This window comes from Myodes glareolus, chromosome 3, assembly GCF_982192425.1.
Source record: "Myodes glareolus chromosome 3, mMyoGla1.1, whole genome shotgun sequence".
Classification (NCBI taxonomy): domain Eukaryota; kingdom Metazoa; phylum Chordata; class Mammalia; order Rodentia; family Cricetidae; genus Myodes; species Myodes glareolus.
Genome location: NC_142028.1, coordinates 27,496,860 through 27,515,547, shown reverse-complemented (window position 1 = coordinate 27,515,547; position 18,688 = coordinate 27,496,860). Strand labels below are relative to the sequence as shown.

Here is an 18,688-nt window from a genome sequence, read left to right as displayed (position 1 = left end):
CCTTTGCTTTACAGAAGCTTTTCAGTTTCAGGAGGTTCCATTTATTAATTGTTTCTCTCAGTGTCTGTGCTGCTGGGGTTCTATTTAGGAAGTGGTCTCCTATTCCAATGTGTTCAAGTGTACTTCCCACTTTCTCTTCTATAAGGTTCAGTGTGTCTGGCTTTATGTTGAGGTCTTTGATCCATTTTGACTTGAATTTTGTGCATGATGATAGATATGAGTCTATTTTCATTCTTCTACATGTTAATATTCATTTACACCAGCACCACTGTTAAATATGCTTTCTTTTTTCCATTTGATATTTTTTTTGCTTCTTTATCAAAGATCAGGTGTTCAAAGATGTGTGGATTGATATCCGGGTCTTCTATTCGTTTCCATTGGTCCTCCTGTCTGTTCTTATGCCAATGCCAGGCTGTTTCCAGTACTGTAGCTCTGTAGTAGAGTTTGAAGTCAGGGATTGTGATGCCTCCAAAAGTTATTTTATTGTACAGGATTGTTTTGGCTATCCTGGGCTTTTTGTTTTTCCATATGAAGTTGAGTACCATTCTTTCAAGGTCTTTGAAGAATTTTGCTGGAATTTTGATGAGCATTGCGTTGAATAACTCTGAGTTTCTATCTTACACCCGTAACAATGACCAAGATCAAAAACACTGATGACAACTTATGCTGGAGAGGATGTGGGGAAAAGGGAACACTCCTCCTTTGCTGGTGGGAGTGTAAGCTAGTATAGCCCCTTTGTATCAATACCTATCTCAAGATCCAGCAATAACATTTTGGGGTATATACCCAAAGGATGCTCAATCATATCACAAAGACATGTTCTCAACTATGTTCATAGCAGAATTGTTTGTCAAAGCCAGAACATGTAAACAACCTAAATTCCCCTTGACCGAAGAATGGATAAGGAAAATATGGTATATTTACACAATGGAGTATTACAAAGCATAAAAAATAATGACATTTTGAAATTTGCAGACAAATAGATGGAGCTAGAAAACATCATATTGAGTGAGGTAACCCAGATCCCAAAAGACAAATATAATATTTAGTCACTCATAAGTGATTTTTAGAGATAACACAAAGAAAAACCAGCCTACAATTTACAATCCCAGAGAATCTAGACAACAAAGAGGACCCTAAGAGAGACATCCATGGATCTAATCTACATGGGAAGTAGAAAAAGATAGGACCTCTTGAGTAAATTGGGAGCATAGGGACCATGGGAGATGGTATAAGAGAAGTAGAGGGGAATGGAGAAAAAAATATATAGCTCAATTAAAAACAATTTTAAAAAACAAAAACAAAATTTATGGCTGAGGGGCCTAGAAAGATAGCTCAGTAAGATAAAGCTCACAAACATGCATAAGGATGTGAGTTTGGACCCTCACTCTTGTAATAAAGGTTAGTGTAGTAGCACATATGTGTAATCCCAGCACTAGGGAGACAGAGATAGGGGGCCCCTTAGGCTCTGGCCAGTCAGCCTAATCCAATAAGCAAGCTTAGGACTTAGTACAATACCCTGTCTCAGAAAACACAGTAAGACTCATCATAGTGGCACATGCCTTTAGCCCTCGTCCTTGGAAAGCCAAAGCAGGTGTATCTCTGTAAATTTGAGACCACCCTGGTCTAGATGGCAAACTTCAAGTCAGCCAAGGCTATAAAGTAAGGCCGTGTCAAACAAACAAACAAAACTGTAGAAGGAGCGGTGGGCTGCTTTTCGTCCCGCCCGGCTCCTGGCTCCCTGGCTAGCTTTACCCAAAATAATTACATGGAAACTGTATTCATTTAAACGCTGCCTGACCCATTATATCTAGCCTCTTCTTGGCTAATTCTCACCTCTTGATTAACCCATTTCTAATAATCTGTGTAGTACCACGAGGTCGTGGCTTAACAGGAAAGATTCAGCATGTCTGACCTGGCAGCTTCATGGTGGGTGGCTCTCTGCCTCTGCCTGACTCTGCTTCTTTCTCCCAGCATTCTGTTCTGTCTACTCCACCTATCTAAGGGCTGGCCTATCAAAAAGGCCAAGGCAGTCTCTTTATTAACCAATGAAAGTAATACATAGACAGAAGGCCCACTTACATCATTTCCTGTTTTTCTGTTTAAACAAAAAGGAAGGCTTTAACTTTAACATAGTAAAATTACATATAACAAAACAGTTATTAAGCAAGAACTACAGTTACAATATTTATATCTACTTTATCTTTTATCATAACTAAGTAAAACTATAACTAACCATTCTTCAACTCGATCAAAGACTCCAGAAGGATATAATATTACCTGAGTAAACAAGAAATAAACAACTTCCAAACTCTAAAAAACAACAGAGACATCTTGCTGCCTGGACAGTCACCCAAAGTTTTTTTGTACCGTTGGGGCATCCATCTTTGGCTTTCAGGCCCATAGTATTCAGCAGACATTTCCATGAAGCAGTAAATTTCAAAGACAGTTCAGTCACTTTCTTTTGTATCCTGCAGAATGTCTCGCAGACTCTTTCATGAATCAGGAATCCCAAAAGACCATCTCACCTTTAGGTAAGTTCAGTAGTCCTCTCTCTCTGCGGATTCTTTGTGTCCAGTTTATGCAACAGTCCAGGCAAGAACAGTTTCTTGCCCAAATGGCTATCAAACTCCATAAGGAGCCTCTTCAATGCCCATCTTCCTCTTTAAGTAGCTGTTGCCACCAGGAGCAGATGTGTCCCATTGTCATGAAAAGTCCTAAGTTATTAAAACATTAAATGCCATATTCTGTAGTCTTTGAAAGATATGAAGAATGCCTATCTAACTGAAATATATCCCTATATATCTAGAAAATCTAACTAACATGACTACAGGTTTGACTATTAACAAAACAAAAATAAAAAAAACAAAAGCAAGGTGAACAGCTCCTGAGGAAAGATGCTCAAAGTTGACCTCTGGCCTTCATATTGATGTGTACATGCATGTGTAACTGCACACATAAGCAGGTGCACACACACACTGCACACACAAGCAGGCACACATACACACACACTGCACACACAAGCAGGCACACATACACACACTGCACATACAAGCAGGCACACATACATATACACACACTGGACACATCAACCAGGCACACATACACTGCTCACACAAGCAAGGCACACAGACACATGCACACAAAAGCAGGCACACACACATACATGTATATACATATGTATATACATGTATATATACATATGTATATACAGACATATACACTGTACACACAAGCAGACACATACACATACACAAAAGACAAACTGGGCTGAGAACCAAATATGGCAGTTCATGCCTATAATCTCAGTATTCATAAGACTGAAGCAAGAGGATTACCATAGATTCAAAGCTATCTTGTGATGTGGATGCCCTTCTGGTTGCTGTGAAAATATTTTATTACCATTGATTAATAAAGAAGCTGATTTGGTAAATAGTCAGGCAGAATAGAGCCAGGCAGGAAATCGAAGCAAAGATAAAGGGAAGAGAAGGCAGAGTCTAGGAGATGCCAGTAGCTTCTGGAGAAGCAAGATGTGAGGAAATGCCACAGACATGTGGCAATACATAGATTAATAGAAATAATAATTAATAGAAGCTAGTTATTAATAATCCTGAGGCATCAGCCAAACAGATTGAAATTAATATTAAGTTTCAGGGTGAATATTCTGGGACTGGTGGGTGGAAGAAAAGCCTCCAAATAAAAATGGCGCCCAACATGGGGCATGGATCTACATAGGACCTAAAAAGGCTTAAAAAAAAAAAAAAGGAGGGCTTCTAAATCCACAAAAATGGAGGCCAAGCACAGTTTCTTGATAGCCGCATTTTTTCAGATAGGCTCTGTTTGCTGGCAGTGAACAGATGTGCTGCTCCTTTAAGAGACAACTTCCTGGATGGTGGCAGAAGGAACAAGAGGTCCTGCCTTGGGGCTCTTGAATGGGGTCTGTGGACAGTGTGCTACAAGCTGCTTGGTGGCAGTGGTGGGACGCTGGGTGACAGTATGAACCTGCTGTATCTCTAGAGTTGGGGCGGTGAGCATGGCTCCCACAGTGGGCAGTGAATGTACCTCCCCATGTTGGAAAGTCAACACCCAAAGCCTCAGCTTTGATCCTGGTCATGCCCACTTAGCATTTTAAAAACTCTCCTGGTCAGAAAATGATCACAGATATGCATTAAAAGCAGATTTAGAAAAAACAAAAACAAAAAAACAAACAACTCTAAACGGGTCACAGTGTGTTTTGAATATATATGTAGGTTTAAGAAAATGGGTATAGGCAGTTATAGAAAAAATAGTTTAAAAAATAAAGTCTTTAAAGAGACAATAAAATAGATAGGGTTTCTCTGAGTTGCCCTGACTGTCCTAGAACTCGCTCTGTAGACCAGACTAGCCTCAAACTCAGATTTTGGCCAACTCTGCCGCCGCCTGAATGCTGGATTAAAAGCCTGTAGTACCACACCCAGCTTAATAAATGCATTTTTAATGTTTTGATAGATCAGCTAAAAAAATAGAAGCCGGGTGGGTAGCTCACACTTGTCATCCCAGGTTTTAGGAGGCTCAGGCTGGAAGAACAGGAGTTGCAGGCCAACCTGTGCTACCTAGTTAGACACTGAGTCGAAACAAAAGAATAAATAAATACGGCTGAGGACAGCTCAAGGGAAGAGCATTTCCCCTGTGTGTGTGAGATCCTGGGTCCCATCCTTAGGCCCACGGAAGTAAAACTGTAGAAAGTCCTCTCACGTGTTTTGCTAAGCTTGAGTTCTTGGTGGGAGCTAATTTTGCTGCTTGGATTCTGTGCTTCCTGGCTAAAAGACGGGGAGGTAACCAAAGGGAGAGAAGGGAAGCCCCTGCCCCTGCCCCGCCCCCGCCCCTGGCATTATGAGAGCCCTCCCCCCGCATTATGAGAGGCTACCAACAGCTCTAGAGACCAGTGCATTGGAGAAGTGGAGCACCAGGTGCAGCCTGTGGTGACCTCCTTACGCGAACCATCTGCTGTCCCACAAACACTCTTGTAAGATAGCTAGCCGGTGGGCGTAGGTGAATACCTAGATGGGGTTACAAGAGGCTTTCCTTTTTTTAACCTTTTTGGAAGCTGTACCTAGGAGGACCAATTCCACCGCCACCCCGGCCACATTTTCCTGAGCCCCATGGCCACTTTCTGGGACTCCCGGAGGCTTCCTCCAGCCATGAGAAGATAGGAGTGACAGATCTCGGGGCTCAGCCGAGGCTCAGTCAGCTGACACCTGTAACTCTGGAGAAACTGTCAGCCACAGTGGGGTTGCTAGAACCTACCCCACCCCAACCTCAATCTCTTTAAAGAAAAGGCTCCATCTTCGGGTGGGGCTCAGAAGGAAGTCTAGGTCTTTTGTTTTCTTTGCAGAAAGATCACAGCAGGGGCTCAAATTTGAACCCTAACACCTCAGCTTGGCTGGGAATGTAGGGCAGAACATCCTCTGGTTTGATCCTGACTCATGGAGACCAGTAAACCAGTTCAGAAGTGGGAGGAGCAGCGGCTAATGGTCTGAATGTCCACAGGCTAGCCTCCTGATTGACAGTGCAGAAGTGGGAGGAGCAGCGGCTAATGGTCTGAATGTCCACAGGCTAGCCTCCTGATTGACAGTGCAGAAGTGGGAGGAGCAGTGGCTAATGGTCTGAATGTCCACAGGCTAGCCTCCTGATTGACAGTGCAGAAGTGGGAGGAGCAGTGGCTAATGGTCTGAATGTCCACAGGCTAGCCTCCTGATTGACAGGCTGGACTTTCATCAGCCTCCAGCGCATCTGGACAGTTGACAGTGGAGGAGACTGCCAGGTCCATGAGAAGGCCAGGGATGGATGATAATGATGCCCCTCCCCTCTCTTAGGCAGTCTGTCAATCAAGCAATGCTACCTCGTGACAGTTGGTCTATAAGTGGCCCCAGCAATCCCACTTCCCTTGGTTCACATATTTATCTTGCCCCTTCCTATACTGGACTCCAACTGGCCTGTGTGACAAGGGCAGAAGTGGCGGCTTATCACTTTCAAGATCAGGAGATGGGATGGATTGCTTTTGTCTTATCCTTCCTGCCAGTCACAGGGGAGCCAGCTGCCATGGCACTGAAGGGGCTCTAAAGAGCCTCTGGCCCTTGACCACCTGAGTGAGTCTTTTAAGAAACAGATCCCTCAGCCCAGGCCAAGCTTGCTCTTGACCACAGATTTGGCCACACCTTAGAGCCTGTACCAGAACTATTCAGTTAGCTTGATTTCTGGCCATGAGAGGGAGGATTCCTAAGTTTGGGGGTGATTTTTTAAATGTAGCAGTCGATAGCTATAATATGCACACTTTGCTTCTGAGATGACTCCCCACCCACCCCCTAAATCTCCTGCAAATGTCTCCTTACATCCCTTCCCTCCAGGCTTCCGGGCCAGAGCACTGGCTTATAGATAAACTGATAGGTTCATCCCCAATGCAATAAAAAACTGAAACAAACAAACAACCACTGGGGATACCTAACGAATTAATCCAACTCCCAGAGACCTTAAGAGGACACAGACAGGGCTAGAAGTTACCCTGCTGGCTAGAGGGTGGGGCTTTGTGAGGAGGGAATGCAGGAGCATCACCCCTAAGGAAGCCCCCACAGCACAGCGCTGTTACCCACAAGGCCTTAGCTCCTCTTCCTTCTCTTCTATGTGAGACAGAGGAACAAGGTGGTCCTCTATTCTGCCTCTGTTCTCTTCGTGAAAGAAGATGGGGAAGTCCCTGCATGAACCCCAGTGAACCTGTGACAACTCTCATAAACCCAAAGGGCATAGGTTATTATCTAGTACAAAGCACAAACGCCACCCACGGAACTTTCCAGGAAACCCCTGCCCCACAAAAATATGGTGGCTTCCACTGCGGCCATGGAAAGAGGGTCTGAGGCCGGGCTGCTGAGAAGCCACCTCAGCAGCTGTCTCCGGGCCTCAGTCAAGACTGAGGCCTCTCCCTGTGGTGAGTAAGGAGTTCCTGGCGGGCGCTGGCCTCAGATAACCTTATTTGTCAGGGGTTTGAGCTCTACACCTGCAGGAGGCTCCCGGTGGCATAAACACCGTACCAGGTGTCTGTGGGCAAACAGGGGGCTGAAGATCTTTGTCTCTATGGAGACACAGGGACAGAGAATGAAAAGTAGGGCTATTACTCTGTGTTAAGTCATAGGGAGGGGGGAGCCCCGAAGTCTGAATAATGAGCCATTTAGAGCAATCTGAGGTCCCGAGGCTCAGGATTGTGGTTGGAACTATAGCGTTGTCACTGTGGGAACACAGAGGCACGGGAAGGAGGGACAAGAACGAGCACACTGTAAAGTGAAGTCCTGAAGGGTCTTAATAGTGATGCGGATCTGAGCTGAGGTTCTCATGCTTGCCATGCATTTGCTGAACCATCTCCTCAGCCCCTATCACTGTCTTACTTATTTATTAAAATATTATTTATTATCATTATCATTATTATTATTATTATTATGTACATGCACATGGTGTGTATATGGAAGTGGCCACGTGTGGAGTTCAGAGGACAGCTTCGTGGAATTGGTTGTTCCTTCTATCTTTATTTACATGGGTCCCAGGCACTGGTGAATCAGGTCACCAAGCTTGTGTGGCCTGCTCCTTTAACCTGGCCCCATCTCACCGAGTCTATCAATTAAAATAATTGTTTGTGTAGCTATGTAGCCCTGGTTATCCCGGAACTCACCGTGTAGATCAGGCTGGCCTTAAACTCACAGACTCACAGAGATCTCCCTACCTCTACCTTCCAAGTGTTGAGATTAAGACATCCCTACCATGCCCAGGATCCTATTAATTAACTAATTAATTAATTAATTTGTTTTTTTTTTGAGACAGGGTTTCTCTGTGTAGCCCTATCGGTCCTGGGCTGGACCTCTACAATTCTGTAGATTGGGCTGGCCTCAAACTCAGAGATCCGCCTGCTTCTGCCTCCAGAGTGCTGGGATTAAAGGTGTGCCCCACTGCCACTCCGTCTATTAATTTATTTTTGAGTCGGGGCCTGATATAGCCTAGGCTGGCCTCAAACTTACTAGGTAACCGACTTTTTCACATGCTGGAATTACAGGCAGGCACCCCTACATCCATTTTGTTAAAGATGGGATCTCACATGTTACCAATGTTTGTCCAACACTCCTGGACCCAAGGGGATGCTCCTGTCTCAGTCCTATCTGTAGCTGAGACTTCAGAGGCGTGCCTCTGTACCTGGCCATTGGCCCAATTAATAGGCTAGAAAACAAAAGGCTCAAAGAGATTTGCAACAGCCTCACCAGCAGTAAGAGAGTGAGAATCCAGGACTCTGACTCCCACGGTTGCAGCAATACCCAGCTGCCTCGTGGGTTGTTTCTATCCCTACCTGCAGCCTTTGTTTACAGCCTTCCCGTTGTCATACTTGGGTTATAATCTTGCCAGGACAAGGGCTGTATTTCCTGAAACTTGTATTGCTTAGTCCCTCTTATGCAGGATAAATAAGACATGTGACAGATTCTGAGAGCACACTCTGGTGTTTCACACACAGAAAGCACACCTGCATTCTTGCTCCATCTTGCCTACTGCAGTGTGTTAGATGACAGGCCTGCGACAGTTGGTCTGGTGACCTCCTCGGGGTTGTGACAAGCAGTGGCCACTAGGTGGCAGTGTGTTGTCATGTCTGGGACCAGAAAAGTCACCCAGGGATGACAAACATGGGGGATGGGGCAGAGGTAGCAACGTCAGCTGGTTACCCAGAAAGATTAGGGGGCCCTCATCTCCTGGAGGACTTCACATGGCTGGCTCGTGTGCACGTGCGTGCGTGTCTGCCTGCCTGTCTGTGTCTCCCTTCACTGTAGTTAGGAGTCTAAGCACAGTGCCGAGGTACAGCTGAGCTTGCTGTTGGGCCAAAGGGACAAGAATATAAAGGAGACCAGGACAGTCAACAAAACGCGGGTAGAACTTGAGGAAAGGGCTACAGAAAAGACCTGGGTGATCTCTGGAGCTTTAGTGGGGGAAAGGGATTACTCGGGAGAAAGGGAGCAACAGAGAAGAGAAACAAAGAAGCAAGCAACAGAAGAGGGAATGACAGCCGAGGGAATGAGGAGAAAGATTGGCTGGAAAAGTAGGTTGGGCGGCTGGAGTGGGAGGAGGGAGCCCCCAGTGGCTGGGAGAGACAGGAACCGTCCCTGGACAAGAAAGAGTCAGACTCTGGGTTGCTGCTGCTGACAGGGAGTTTATTCTGGCCGGAGCTGCTGAGATCTGCTGGCCACTCGGCTCCAGGTCACTGCTGCCTGGGCTCTGGCTCCGGCTGGGGCTCCTGCTCCAGTTCCGGCTCCGGCTCCGGCTCCGGCTCCGGCTCCGGCTCTTGCTCTGGCTCCATCTCTATCTCCAGGTCTCGCTCCAGCTCCTCTGTCTTACTCAGAGCGGGAGGTGGGTGAATCCTGTTCTCTAAGGCAGAAAATCTTCTCCATAGCCACTGTGGGGAGAGACAGAGAGGGCAATGGAGAACGAAAGAGGAGAGGATGGAGGAGGAAGCAACAGGACAGATCCTGACCTCTCGCTTTTTCTCCAGCCTTCCCCCTCTGGCTCAGGATCTTCTTTTGGCCCCTTTAAACTTTCTAGCCCCAAGGTATTCCCAGTACAGGGGCGCTGGGAGCATATTCAGAATTCATCATGGTTATCCTCCTCAAAGAAGGGGTCCTGCGCAGCACGCTGAGGGGAGGGAACTGTGTCCCCGGCTCACCTGTCTTCTCCATAGGTGGAAGCCAAAGGCCCCAGTCACCACAAGGAACAGTGAGAAAGTGCTGAGGATCAGAAGGAGAAAGAGATGGTCTCCTTTAAGGTCACCTGAGGCTCTCCTTGCACTGCGGGCATCTATAAAGAAAGCGCTGGATTAGACTTAGGGTCGGAGATGACCGTGCTACACCCTCATCCTTTACAGATACAATGAGGTCAGAGAGTTTAAGGGACTTGTCCAGGATCGTTCAGCTAATGAAGGACAGAAACAGGACAGGCTTGGAAAGCTTGAAGTCAGGTCGCTGACTGGGAAGGGGTGGGGACAGAGGGCTTGGAAGACGACCAAGGTGACAGCTTTGGAGTTGGGGTCACGGTGTTTTGGAGCCTCTGACCTGGGCTAGACTCTGCGATGTGCACCGCTGCTCCAAGAAGCTTCTGTCCCTGAAAAAGCTGGCATTGCCAAGGTTCAGCAAGGAGCCGGGTCTCCTGTATCTCCAACCCGGGGCCTGGAGAGCTCCTGGAGCCATTGTTCAGGGGGCGCCACACAAATCTTTCTTGTCCAGATGCGGGGGTTACCTCACACATCAGCTTTCCCAGGGAGCCAGGTAACCCCAAGGACTGATGAGTCACTGAAAAATCAGAAGGAAGAACTCTTGTGGGGGTCTTGACCCCTTGGTTATCAAAGTTACAATCCCACATCTCTGTCACCTTACTCTCATTGGAGATCTGACTGGGAAAACCTCAGGGGAAGAGGTCGTAGGGCATGACTAAATTTATCTCTGGTTTTGTTTGTGTTTTTGAGACAGGGTCTCAGATAGATAAAGCTGGCCTAGAACTTACTATGTGGCCAAAGATAACCCTGAACTTCTGATCCTCTGGCTCCATCTTGTAAGTTCTGGGGTCACAGGGGTGTCCCACCTGACCACAGGAATCTTAAAACAGCACTCTCATTTGATTGCTTCCCCTGCTCAAAATGTTCTCAACACTTCAGACATTATATTAAACTCAAACTAGTACTGAAGGCCACATGAGAAATATTCTTCATGCTAGGGCTGAACCTCAGCAGGCAGAATGCTTCCCTAGAACACAGAAGTCTCCGGGTCCAGTCCCCAGCACCACATAAACTGGGTGTGGATACAAGAAAATCAGAAGTTAAAGATCCACTCCACATTGGATTCAAGGTCAGGCTGAGCTACATGAGACCTTGTATTTTTAAAAAAAAATAAGGCTGAAGAGATGGCTCGGTGATTAAGAGCACTTGTTGCTCTTCCAGAGGACCCAGGTTTGATTCCCAGTACCTACTTGGCAGCTCACAATTGTGTCTGTAACTCAGATCTAGGAGACTGATGCCCCCTCCTGTTTCTGGGGACATCAGTCACGGATGTACAAGTCCAAAAAAACATACATACAAATACAGTAAAATTTTTCTTTTTTTTTCTTTCTTTCTTTTCTTTTCTTTTTCTGAGACATGGTTTCTCTATATTACAGCCCTGGCCTCAAACTCAGAGATCCCTGTGCTGTGCCTCCAGAGTGCTAGGATTAAAGGCAGATGCCACCACTACCCATCCCTTTTCTGTTGTTTGTTTGTTGCAGGCAGGGATTCTCTGTATAGCCCTAGATGTCCTGGAACTTGCTCTGTTCTGTAGACCAAGCTGGTCTCAGACTCAAAGATCTGCCTGCCTCTGCCTCCTGAGGGCTGGGATTAAAGGAGTGTGCCACCACCACCCGGCTTTATAAAATACATTTTTTAAATAAAATAAAAAGGGAGAGATGATTCAGGGTTTACCAAGTTATCGGAGTTAACTGTGCTTCCAGGGGACCCAGGTTCAGTTCCCGGCACCCACACCTGGCAGCTCACAATCGCCTGTAACACTCGCTCCAGGGAATCCAACACTTTCTTTTTGTCTCCTTGGACACCGCACGTGCACATACTCACACAGAAACGCATACACACAAGGTTATTGTCTCCTACAATGCTCAGACTCCCAATGACCAGCCAGGTGGGTTAGCGCCCAGCACTCCCACCAACTTCCCCGGCCTCCACCTCTTTGCTCACACCAGAGCCGCCATCACCACCATCTCCGTGCCGCTTCTGAGGGGACGTCATGGCCCCTTCCTGAATGTTCACGGAACAAGTAACCTACTGCTTGATCCACAAGCAGAGCATATTAAAGCTGACTAGAAATAGGATGGTAGTTGCCAAACGGCGAAGGGCCTGGACCCTGCTGAACACATCATGTAGGGGGACTTGGTGACACAGACATCCACGGTTCAAGTTTAAACCCTGAGCCTAGCATCTCCCGGTGGTACCACCTTGAGACCACGCCTTCTCTGTAAAGCAGGAATGACAGTATCACGTCCCCTGAGTAGCTAAACACAGCTGATCTTTCAGAAGACACTGGTGGGCTGGCGATTTAGCTCAGATGATAGAGCTACCTGCCAACATGAAGGCCTGGGTTCGGTGCCCAGGACCAGAGAAACTGGGTGTGGTAGCTGTCTGTCTGTCTATAATCCTAGCACTTGGGAGATGGCATCAGGAGAATTAGAAATTCAAGACCATCCTCCGCTATATAGTGAGTTTCAGGCCAAACTGGGATACATCAGACTCTGTGTCAATAGAGAAAAGAAGGAAGTGAAGGAGGAAGAAGGGGACATTGGAGGCCAGGCATGGTGGGTCATACTTGTAATCCCAGCACTTGGAGGCAGAGGCCCAAAGATCAAGAGTTCAGGAGTTCAAGGCTAAGCTCAGAGCTGCAGGTATTTAGCCAGTAAGACCCTGGCCACTAGCACTGGGCAGAAGTATGGGTGGGTTTTGAGGCCTGAATGTGGCAAAGAAGGGTTAGGGGGTATGGAATTCCAGTGGACTTAGCAACAGACTGAGTTAGCCAAAGGACTGACGTGAAAAGATGGGGTTCTCAGTGAAGCTGAGGGGTACATAATATGTCCAGACAGAGTTACAGATAAGGTGACTGGGATTCAGGGTTAACAGCCTAGAGATATGTTCGTTTGTTAATTCGTTTACTTGGTCATGTAATCAATATTTGTTTGTTTTGAGACAGGATCTCAAGGAGCCCAGGCTGGTCTGGAACTCACTATGTACTTGAATTCCTGATCCTCTTGCCAAGGGCTGGGATTGCAGTTGTGTGCCACCACGTCTGGCTCCAGTGCACACTACTAAGCACCTACTACATGGCTAACGGCAGACATAGTTAATCATCATAGCTGATAGCTGCCAATCAATGAACATGTACTTTCTGATTTTTTTTTTTTTGCCTGTTTTTGTTTTATACTGTCTTAGAAAACCCTAACAGATATTTGCTGACTAGGGACTGACTGATTAACTCCTTCCAAATCCAGGTCAACTCCCACAACTTTAACCAAGTCCCAGGCCAAAAGCAGACAAGGATTTGAGAATATAAGGTGCCTCCTCTGAACCATTTAAACTCTTACCGACTGTTTCTAACTCCTTAGACCTGCCAGTGCAGAGTAGGGGAGTCCCTTAGTAAAGAAGTGGGATTTTTATTTTGTGAGTCAAGGGGAGATTTTCAGTTTCGGTTTTGTTTTTTGTTTTGTTTTATCGCGGGGGTGAAAAAAAAAACAGCCCATTAACCAGGTGTGGCAGTGCATTCCTTTAAACCCAGCACTGTGGGACGCAGAGACAGGATCTCGAGTTTGAGGCTAGCCTGGTCTACAGAGTGAGTTCTGGGACAGCAACAGTTAGGGCTGTTACACAGAGAAACTCTGTCCCGATAAGAAAAAAAAAAAAAAAACAAAAAAAAAACACAAAACAGACAACAAGAAAAATGAGTCCATAATTTGACAGGCACAGTAGTATTGTCTGTCACCCCAGGGCTTAGGAAACGGAAGAAGGATGAGGAGTTCAAAGTCATCCTAAGCCACAGCAGCCTAGATCACAGAAGAGAAGGCACTTGTCAGGCAAACCTGGCACCCCGAGTTCAGTCCCTAGAGCCCAGAAAAAAAGGTGGGTGGAAAAAACTGACGCCAGCATTGTCCTGGGACCTCCACATGCTAAGGAACATGCAACCCATCGTGTGCTCATTCTCTCTCTCTCTCTCTCTCTCTCTCTCTCTCTCTCTCTCTTTCTCTCATAAAAATTGAAAAGGTTAGAAGCCACAGCTTGAGTGGACTGGCCTAGCGTCATGGAGCCCGCCCATCCGCACAGTCTCTGACAACCAACACTCTCCCCTGCAAAGGCAAGCTGTTCCTTTCCCACCTGCGGCTGACCTGTGATGACTGCCAAAGTGACCACAGCACTGAGCGGCCGCCCCTGCAGATGGACGCTACAGGTGTAGGTCCCAGCCTGCTCCAGACTCACAGTCTCAAGTCGAAGGGCAAAACTGCCACTCTTCCCAGTCACCAGGCGCTCAGGGCCTCCCCCAGGAGGAGTCCACTTGGCAGTGAGTGAAGAAGAGGTCCCCATACCCTGGGGCAAGTGACAGGGCAGCTCCACCCGAGAGCCTGCAGCAGCGTACACTGTCAGAGGAGCTAGGGGCTCTAGACCTGGAGGGAAAAGAAACGCCAAGGTCAATGCCGGGAACTTCGAGGAAGAAAGGCAGAGGACAATGGAGGTATTTGGGAGTAACACACAAAGAAAGAGAATAAAGCAGACAGGCTAGGGAAGCTGAAAAACCCAGACTGTGCTGAGCCAGCAGGATACCAAAGGCTGTCAGGATATCAGAAGGATGGACAGCCAAGGGACAAACTACGGTAAAGATGGCAGCTAAAAGACTCCCACAGAGGAAGAGGTTTGCACACTGCTATACTGAAATCTGAAGGGACATGGCAGCTGAGAACCTGTTTGGGGGGACCCATGAGTCAGGAAAGGTGGGGGCAGAAAGGGGTTCGGGTCAAGAGTAAAGACAGCTTGGGAGAGTTACCCAGAACCTCGAGGTTGTGTGTGATGGAGACATTGAAGCCATCTCTGTAGGTGAGGACACAGCCCCAAGTCCCCGAGTCAAGAGGACTGACTTGCGGGAGAAAGAGGAAACTTTCAGCTAAGTGGTGATGGGCGGACTTGTGGACAGGAACTCGGCTCTGACCCTGGAACCAGTGCACGGAGACTGGGCGGTCAGGGCGACTGAAGGAGCAGTTCAAAATGACCCAATCAGACGGCCTGAGGGGTCCTGAGGGACTGGCGATCACTGTGAGAAAGTAAAAAGGACCAATCAGTCGTCTAGATGGAAACACTTTCTCAATGCAGCCAGCTGAAGCAAGCTGAAAACACATGGAAACAGGGACACTGTGTTCAGATTATCTTTACAGCCTCCCATTCCAGCTCAGTACTTGAAACCTGGGGTGTTTAACAAGAGACCCGGGACCCCTCTTCACTGTCTCCTGCCTCCACTTATGTTACTTGGCCTGTTCTTTGGGCAGACATTGCCTGAGGATGAGCTATGGATGTCTTAAATGAGTCACTCTAGACCCCCAAAGAAGAGGCGCCCTCCCTATTCTACCTCCACCAGGGAGGGCACTCCCGCTCTAGGTTGGGGACGGAGGAAGGAGTTGGAGTATGTGATACAGTTTCTCCGTAGCCCCCTCATCCCCGCCTAGAGGCATGCATTTTAGGGGGGCACTTTCCACCCTACTATCAAGCGGCCACCCCTTCCTGAACACTTCTGGAGGCCCTCAGGCGGGGTCTAAAGCACTACCCTTGCCAGGGCTCTTCCTGCCTCGGTGCGACGGGGACCTGCTTCCCAGTCCCTCTCCCTTTGTCCCGCCCCACCTACTCGAGGCCTGGCCGACGCGCAGGCGGAGATGGCAGAAGAGGGTGCGGTCCGAGAAGCGCACCGTGGCGTGGTACTCGCCAGCGTCGGCGCGCCGGGCTGGACGCAGCCACAGCGAGAAGTCCCCGCGCTGGAGGCGGCGCTCGTCCAGCTGCACGCGGGTTTGCAGGGGCAGCCTCCCGCTGCGCAGGCCTCCTGGAGCCACGCTCAGCACCGTGTAACGATGGGGGACCGGCCTCCCAGGCAAGGGCTTCCCCCTGAGACGGTCAAGGGCAGGGGCGGAGTGAGAAATAGGATTGAGGGATTCCTATGCAATTTGAAAAAGCCGTAAAGACTTGCACTCCAAACACACTCTGAGGATAAAGCAGCCCGCCTAAGAGAGCACTCGACCATTAGCAGCCTCCCCCCTCCCACCCCTAGTCACCCCATCTGCTACTGGAGAGGTGGCAGACTATGGACCGCAGATTGCGGAGTAGTCACTAAAGGGCTGTGTGAAGAGGCCGAGCAACTGACTTCAGAGGGACTCACAGAGGGGACAAAACTGGCTTGGATTTTTTTTTTTTTTCGAGATAGGGTTTCTCTGTGTAGCTTTTGGCTGACCTGGAACTCACTCTACAGACCAGGCTAGCCTCAAACTCACAGAGATCCACCTGCCTCTGCCTCCTGAGTGCTGGGATTAAAGGCCACTACTGTCTGCCCATTGGACGGGGTTTTATCAGAATGCCATTTAGAACTGGATTTGGAGGTTCTGTCGCCCAACCGTGGGGTGCATACCCATCTGGTTGATGTTGCCAAGTGACCACTCCTCTTCGCAGAAGGTTGGGATTCCGGTGGGGGAGTTGGGGGCTGCAAGGAAGATGAACAGGGGCCCCCTCCTGGGCCCACACCACGGAGTCCTCTCTCCCAGGCTCTGAAACCACGGCTAGTGGAGCAAAAGAGAGGCCAAGTGCTATGAGTCAAGAGATTTGAGAATAGAGAAAGGCCTCGGTGTTCCGAGAGAGAAATATCATTCCTCCCTGTCAAGGGGAGAATGAGGTGGCTTTGGGATTGGAAGGCTTGTCCCCCCCCCAAAAAAAAAGGCACAAGAAGACCATCATAGTGCTAAAGAGACAGGTCACAGAGGTCCCTGCTGGCTTCTCCCGAACTCCCCATCTTACCTGGAGCTTCCCACAGCAGTCGCAGAAGCAGATGGCCTAGGAGCAGAGTCTCCCTCATCTCCTCTATGGCCTGGGCCTCCCTAGCCCTCCAAGGGAGGTCAGAAAGGGGTCCTGAGAGGAGAAAAACAGAAGTTCTACAAGGAGGAAGGTGAGACAGGGAGAAAGAACGTAGGGTAAAGACGATCACCAGGAGGAGGTGGGTGGTCTGGGGAGGGAGGAGGACTAATGACCAGACGCTGGAGACCAGAGGAAGTTGGCTAGATGGGGTGGGGGAGAGACACACCCCTGGAACAGGGCAGGGCTGGGGCAGAAAGCAGAGTAGACGCAAGGCCACTACAGTGAGCTGGGATGCTGATCTGCAGCTGAAGTCCTTCTGCTTCCCTTCCACCTTCCCCACTTCCCCTCCCCACTGCCCGCCCCCCACCCCAGGGCTCAGGGTTTCGATTCGCAGTGGAAAGTGTGAGGGGGCTGTTTCCCAGCAGCAGAGCCCTCCGTCTGTTGTGGCACTCCCCTTGTTTACTTCCTCAGACTCGGGTCTCCCCACCGCCCCCTCTTCACCTCTTCCCCCTCTGCCCCCCTCTCCCGGGTTCTCGGGTTCTCTGCCAAGCCTGTCTGCCTAGAAGACGACAGCTGTATCTCTAAGCTGCCTCTTATGTCCCCGCAGTCACATTTTCTTCTTCACAGGCTCTTTCCCATAAACTTTCCAAGAACTTGTTCCAGGAGAACTCCGCATCTCCTGGACAGGTACACAGGAAGTACCACCGAACCACAAATTAGCAGGTCTGAGGAAGGGCTTGGTGGCACAGTGTAGTAGCTACATGGTGTCAATCTTCAGTCTATGCTACTTATAGTATTATACATTTTCCATAAAGCAACTTGTGAAAATACAGAGGAAATTGAGGCTCACAGACTTTCAATAACTTGCCAGGATTAGGGGGCATGAAGGCATGCCCTCGTCTTAGTGACTTTTCATCTTCTAGGAAGAGAATGACAGTGGATACTCGTTTTGAGGATTTATTTCCATTTCTGTGTCTGTGATCATGAATGCTGCCTAGGTATGAATGCCCAGAGGTCTGAAGAGGGTGTCAAATTCCTTGCAAGTACAGTTACAGGTGGCTTGTGAGCTGCCCAACCTGGGTGCTGGAAACCAAACTCGGGTCTTCGGGAAGGGCAGCAGGTACTCATAACTGATGAGTTCATCAGATAGTTCTCTCCTGACCATACGATAGTTTGCCATCTTCAAAGTTGCCCCCACCTAATGATTCTGTACTAAAAAATGAAGGCAAGGGTTTATGGAGATGGAATAATGCCGAAATCTTGTAGCACAGCAAACTCAAGGAAAAACTGAGGAGTCAGAAATGGAGGTACTGATCTGTGACCCGACATTTTGGAAAGTGGGGGCAAGAACTGGTTCTGGGCTTGCTTGGGCTACCTAGTGAATTCAGGGACATCATGGGCCACAAGGTATCCCCAGTGTCAATGACAACACCACTAACAATAGACCTCTATCCCACTTGAAAGGCAGAGGCAAACAGTTCTCTGTGAATTTGGAGCCAGCCAGGGCTACATAGCCAGACTGCCTCAAAACAATGGGGACTGAGGCAGGACTAGAGGAATCTGCCAACTCTTACTCCCCAGATCAGTCCAGCTGAGAAAATCAGAGGAGACAGACCTGAGAAGTAAATGTGGAGCCATCCTTGCCTTTCCCCCTTGCCCCACCCCCGCGGCTAGATTTAAGAGGACCCTGCTTCCCACGTGTCAAAACGTGTCCCTGCTTGGTAGTTCTTTTCAAATCCTAGGTTGAGACCCAAGCCTACCAGCCTTTTCCGCTTCGGGGCGGGACTTCCTGTTTCTAGAGCTGATTCTATCTGCCTGGTTCAGCACAACCAAGCCAGTAGGTTTCCACTGGGCTCAGCACTGTCTAGATCTTGTGTGGGTTAACGTGATAGTGTGTATTGCTGAGGAGAAACATCCTCAGGAACCCAAACAGACCACAGGTCAGCCCCTAGAATATGACCTTGGGCTCCTAGTCCACACCGGAGGGCTGGTTGTATTTTCTACCATCTGGATATG

At 48.4% G+C, this 18,688-nt stretch overlaps 1 protein-coding gene across 1 annotated transcript; it reads right to left on the bottom strand.

The window, feature by feature from the left end:
- Positions 1-9,191: 9,191 nt before the first annotated feature.
- Positions 9,192-17,012, bottom strand: Lag3 (lymphocyte activating 3). Its single transcript, XM_048444199.3, has 9 exons — positions 16,899-17,012; positions 16,616-16,726; positions 16,233-16,380; positions 15,462-15,715; positions 14,613-14,876; positions 13,960-14,235; positions 10,107-10,343; positions 9,722-9,852; positions 9,192-9,454 (listed from the first exon to the last, which is right to left on the bottom strand). The coding sequence occupies exons 2-9, from the start codon at positions 16,671-16,673 to the stop codon at positions 9,260-9,262; spliced, it is 1,563 nt and encodes a 520-aa protein (XP_048300156.3). The 5' UTR covers positions 16,674-16,726; positions 16,899-17,012; the 3' UTR covers positions 9,192-9,259.
- Between the last annotated feature and the right edge of the window lie 1,676 nt (positions 17,013-18,688).